This window comes from Polistes dominula, unplaced genomic scaffold (genome assembly GCF_049000335.1).
Source record: "Polistes dominula isolate Pdom_NZ unplaced genomic scaffold, Pdom_raw_medaka contig_83, whole genome shotgun sequence".
Lineage (NCBI taxonomy): Eukaryota > Metazoa > Arthropoda > Insecta > Hymenoptera > Vespidae > Polistes > Polistes dominula.
The window spans coordinates 1,674,740-1,678,828 of record NW_028301032.1 but is presented as its reverse complement, the minus strand read 5'-3'; the positions used below and the strand labels follow the sequence as shown (position 1 = coordinate 1,678,828).

General features: G+C 38.0%; 1 protein-coding gene across 6 annotated transcripts in view; it reads left to right on the top strand.

Annotated features, from left to right (window-relative positions):
* The window catches only part of hiw (MYC binding protein highwire), a 220,257-nt gene that overhangs the window by 207,909 nt on the left and 8,259 nt on the right, over nucleotides 1-4,089 (top strand). For all 6 annotated transcript variants that reach the window (XM_015326518.2, XM_015326517.2, XM_015326523.2 and 3 more), the window contains exons 31-37: nucleotides 1,780-2,002; nucleotides 2,140-2,502; nucleotides 2,576-2,782; nucleotides 2,864-3,069; nucleotides 3,153-3,303; nucleotides 3,393-3,762; nucleotides 3,834-4,011. In XM_015326518.2, coding sequence (XP_015182004.2) covers nucleotides 1,780-2,002; nucleotides 2,140-2,502; nucleotides 2,576-2,782; nucleotides 2,864-3,069; nucleotides 3,153-3,303; nucleotides 3,393-3,762; nucleotides 3,834-4,011 — 1,698 coding nt within the window. The remainder of the gene's footprint in view (nucleotides 1-1,779; nucleotides 2,003-2,139; nucleotides 2,503-2,575; nucleotides 2,783-2,863; nucleotides 3,070-3,152; nucleotides 3,304-3,392; nucleotides 3,763-3,833; nucleotides 4,012-4,089) is intronic.

Here is a 4,089-nt window from a genome sequence, read left to right as displayed (position 1 = left end):
GTCGGTGGCATGCACGATCGGTGTCTACTCCCCCACCTAGAAACCCGTGTGCCTTGCCTGTTACTCTTCTCTTCATATCTCTGTCTTCGTCTTTGTGTCATTGCCTTTAGTCTGTCTGTGTACGTATAGGTATATGTATGTATGTCTATCTTTCTTTCTTTCTCGTTTTCTTCGTCGTACAACTCTCTCTCCCGTGCCTTCAGGGAGAGCCTTTTAAAAGATAAAAGACCCTACGAGATACTTGAGAAGTAGAAAGAGGTTGCCCCTTTACACAGGTTTCGTGTCACGACTTCTTTCGAGACTAGTTTGTAGATGGGGAACGTTTATGGTATCCTAAGGGAACTCTGAATGTTTTATCGAAATCGACCCTGACCAAGTTTACAAACTTAATCTATTGTATTTTCTGTCTGAAAGAAAGAAAGTATCAACGACATGTGTATTCTACGTAATTCGTTTACATGTTATGCGTATGTAGGTACATCAATGCAACATGTATTGTCTAAAAAGGTTTTTCAGATACCATCGAACTATTTTTGTTGTTTCAAGTTAATTCCCAATGTAATTGCAAAAACAAAAAGCAGATTAAAACAAGACCGTATGAACTATGTACGGTTATTTCTAACCTAACATCTTCGTCTATGGTATTTCTCTAAAACGTTTTACCTTTCATATCTCTTCCCTTTATGAGGAGAAACCTGACCATTTAATTTCCCATGAGAAATTGCGCGTGTCCGTACTTCAACTATCCCAACTCCTCTTTTCATGTCTCTACGACACACGTGTGGAACTTCCATTCATTCATAACGTGCTTCTCAAACTGGGAAGCACCTGATGCTATTTGAAGTGGCCATTTTCGAAATGGCCACGTGCTGACCATACGTCAGCCAGCTGGAGGAATCAGAGAGAGAGAGAGCGAGAGAGAGTGAAATACAACCAACCTTAAAGCCGCACAGTCAATTTTGAACTATCGATCGTTGAATCGCACGTCCTCGTCAGGTTTACCTACCAAAAGCTTTTCACGTTTAGATCATCGATCTGATGTTACTCGCATATTACTTTGAAGGAACGCGAAATAAAATTTTGTCATAAGATCCTAGTTCCCTAAGGTTATTTGTTATGATCGCTCATGGCAAACTACGTGCTTTGGATGTTACTTTAATTTAAAAATGTAACCAATTCATATTATAAACATTTTAATCTCTTATTTTTATATTTAAAATTCCAAATACAATTATATATCTATTTGAAGATTAATTTGAAGATTAAGATATGAAAATTAGATGAAAAAAATAGGTCTTCAAATTTCTCTGATTTGTTTTCGATTTGAAGAATTGACGAGAAATAAATCGAAGAATTCACGAAAGCTGACAGTAATCTAAGTCTAAAGGGTACTAAGTGAGCGACAGTTTGAGGCTGCCGAGAAGAGAATTGCGATGTGATTACACCTTATTAGGGATGAGTCGATCGTTCGTCAGGGGAAGCAGCGATTGTCTGGCTGTTAGAAGAGCATCGTACTCGGTTCGGTGTGATCTACCCAAGCGAGTTCATCCGCTAGTACCAATTAAGGATATCGCGAGTTTGAAACTTGTTCTAACGAACCTGTTACCTGAATTCATTCGTCAATTTCATCCAACTTCTTTTCGTTTCATTTCATTGACTCAAATTGATCACCCCACCCCACAATTTAATTTTCATTATTTTCTAAAAAGTTGTCTCAGAAATTATCACTGCAAACCACAAACAAATCATAATCGGTTTTTTTTCTTTGTTTGATTTCAGTTGTCACTCAAACGAACGACTTTTCTTAAGAGACTTCGTTTCTTGTTCAACCGGCACGAGTGGTGGTAGATTGGCGAGATGGCTTCAACCGGACAGCTTCGTGGATCCATCCCAATGCGAGGCTCTTTATTCCAGAGAGGAAATGAGATGCGGATGGCCCGCTATTGTAACCATACTCACCAGGGACCAATACGGCGAGATTGTGCACGTGCCTGGTTTAAAGGTGAAAAGCAATTTTCAATAATTCATGATCCTAACCCACTTTACACCACATTGCTGTTTGTCGTGAAATCTTTTGCTTCTTATTTAAAACAACGTAACAACAGTTCTTTTTTTTTTTGTATTAAATATTTTGGTTAGGTCGAAGTAAAAGCAATTCCCATCGACAAAATGGATATAACTGGTACAGATCAAGGAAGAAAAATTCGTCGAGTTTCTCAATCCGATCCATTAACCTTCGGTGGTCATCCACAACCAAATTTGGATGTACCATACGAGGCCACAATCAGCAATAAGATGTGTTTTTATTCGATTACCATGATGAAGGCCTACGAAAATTATTCCTTCGAAGAATTAAGATTCATGTCACCTACTTTTAAAAGATCCAGCGAGAGTATGTTAGTAAGACCAAATAATGACGGTAGTTACAGTGCTACCTGGACACCTTGTTCAGTTGGTTGGTATTCTTTAATGATTACCGTTGATGGTTACAATATGGAAGATGTGAGTTGAATCACCTTTTTTTTTAAGATTCTTTGTTCTTTCGTACAAAATTATTGACGATTATTTTCTTTAGAATTACAAGGTTGAAGTGAAGGAACCTCCTCAAGGTATGCAGCCACCGGCTCAAAATATCGTGAAGAAACACCAGCAACAACCGAGCAGAGTTAGAAAGTTTGTTTCTAAAAATAGTGCCGGATTGAGAATCAGGGCCCATCCTTCTTTGCAGAGCGAGCAAATAGGTTCAATTCCTATCAATGGTACCATATCGTTTATAGACGAGGTAAATCTTTTTTAAACTGTAGTTGCTATTGTTGAAAGTACTTTTAAACATTTCTTTCGATTACAATTTCCTATTGATTAGGTACACAACGACGACGGTGTATGGCTGCGATTGAGCGCAGAGACCATAAAAGATTATTGTAGTAGCGCTCAATTGGGTGCTTGGTGTCTGCAGTACAATCAACATCTAGGAAAAACCTTATTACTTCCAGTAGAGGAACCTAAATCGATTTTAGATCAGGTCATAAAAGAGACCATTCTTCGGAAGAGAGTAGATTCTGGGGAAGAGTAAGTAGACTTTTATATTTTTCTTTCGATAATTCGATTTAACACGTACTTTAACGTACGTGTGTTTGTGTCCTCGTTTTCAGCAAGAGGCAGTCAGTACGTCTGGCGGGTGGTAAAAACATGGTCGTTGTTAAATGCGGAGCCTCGGGACACAATATTCGTAGCAAACCCAGTTTAAAGGCTGCACCAGTAGGAATGTTGGCTTTTGGAAATACAGTAACAATTTTGGAATACGTTAGTATCATGATTATTTAAAACCAAAACAACAACAAAATGAAAATATGATACTATAAATTTGATCGTTCTCATTAAACATTTCACAGTTCACGAATAACGAGGGTGCTTGGGCTCGTATCGATGATGAATCAGCTTCTAAATATTGCTTCGACAAAAATCGTTGTATCGATAGTGAAGTTTGGTCTCTAGCAATTAATAAACACGGAGTGGAATACATGAAGTTCGAGCAAGAACCAGAATCCGATCCAGTTGAAAAGAAAATAGCATTACCCGATCAATCTGTTACGTTGAAAGATCAGAAGACCAACAAAGGATTTGATTTTTCCGTACCATCCGTGAGTCACGAAGGTTTCAATTTTACAACTCAAAATTTTACACCAGGTACAGGAGAGTCTGGTGAAAATAGCAACACGAATCCTTTTGTTTTTGGTTCATACAATCAACATGATTCACCAGGTATTTTTACGTTTATCAATAATGAAACGGGAATCGTTATTTTATTTCTGAGATTGATTTTTTTTTTACAGGTAGCGAAAAATTTGCATTAGACAAGACAGACGTCTCGCCGAAGTTTTCTAAAGCGCACTCGAAAGAAAGGGTCGTTAAGGAACGGGAAAGGGAAGGAGGCGGAAAGTTCAGCGTTTTACAGAAATGGTTGAGAGGAGACGACAAAAGTCACGCCGAGAAAAAAAGTTCTCCAGGCAGGTAAGTGGAAAAAATCTTCTCTCAATCACATTTAAAAAAAAAAAAGAGAAACAAATTTATAAAAGTTAGTTGAACAAA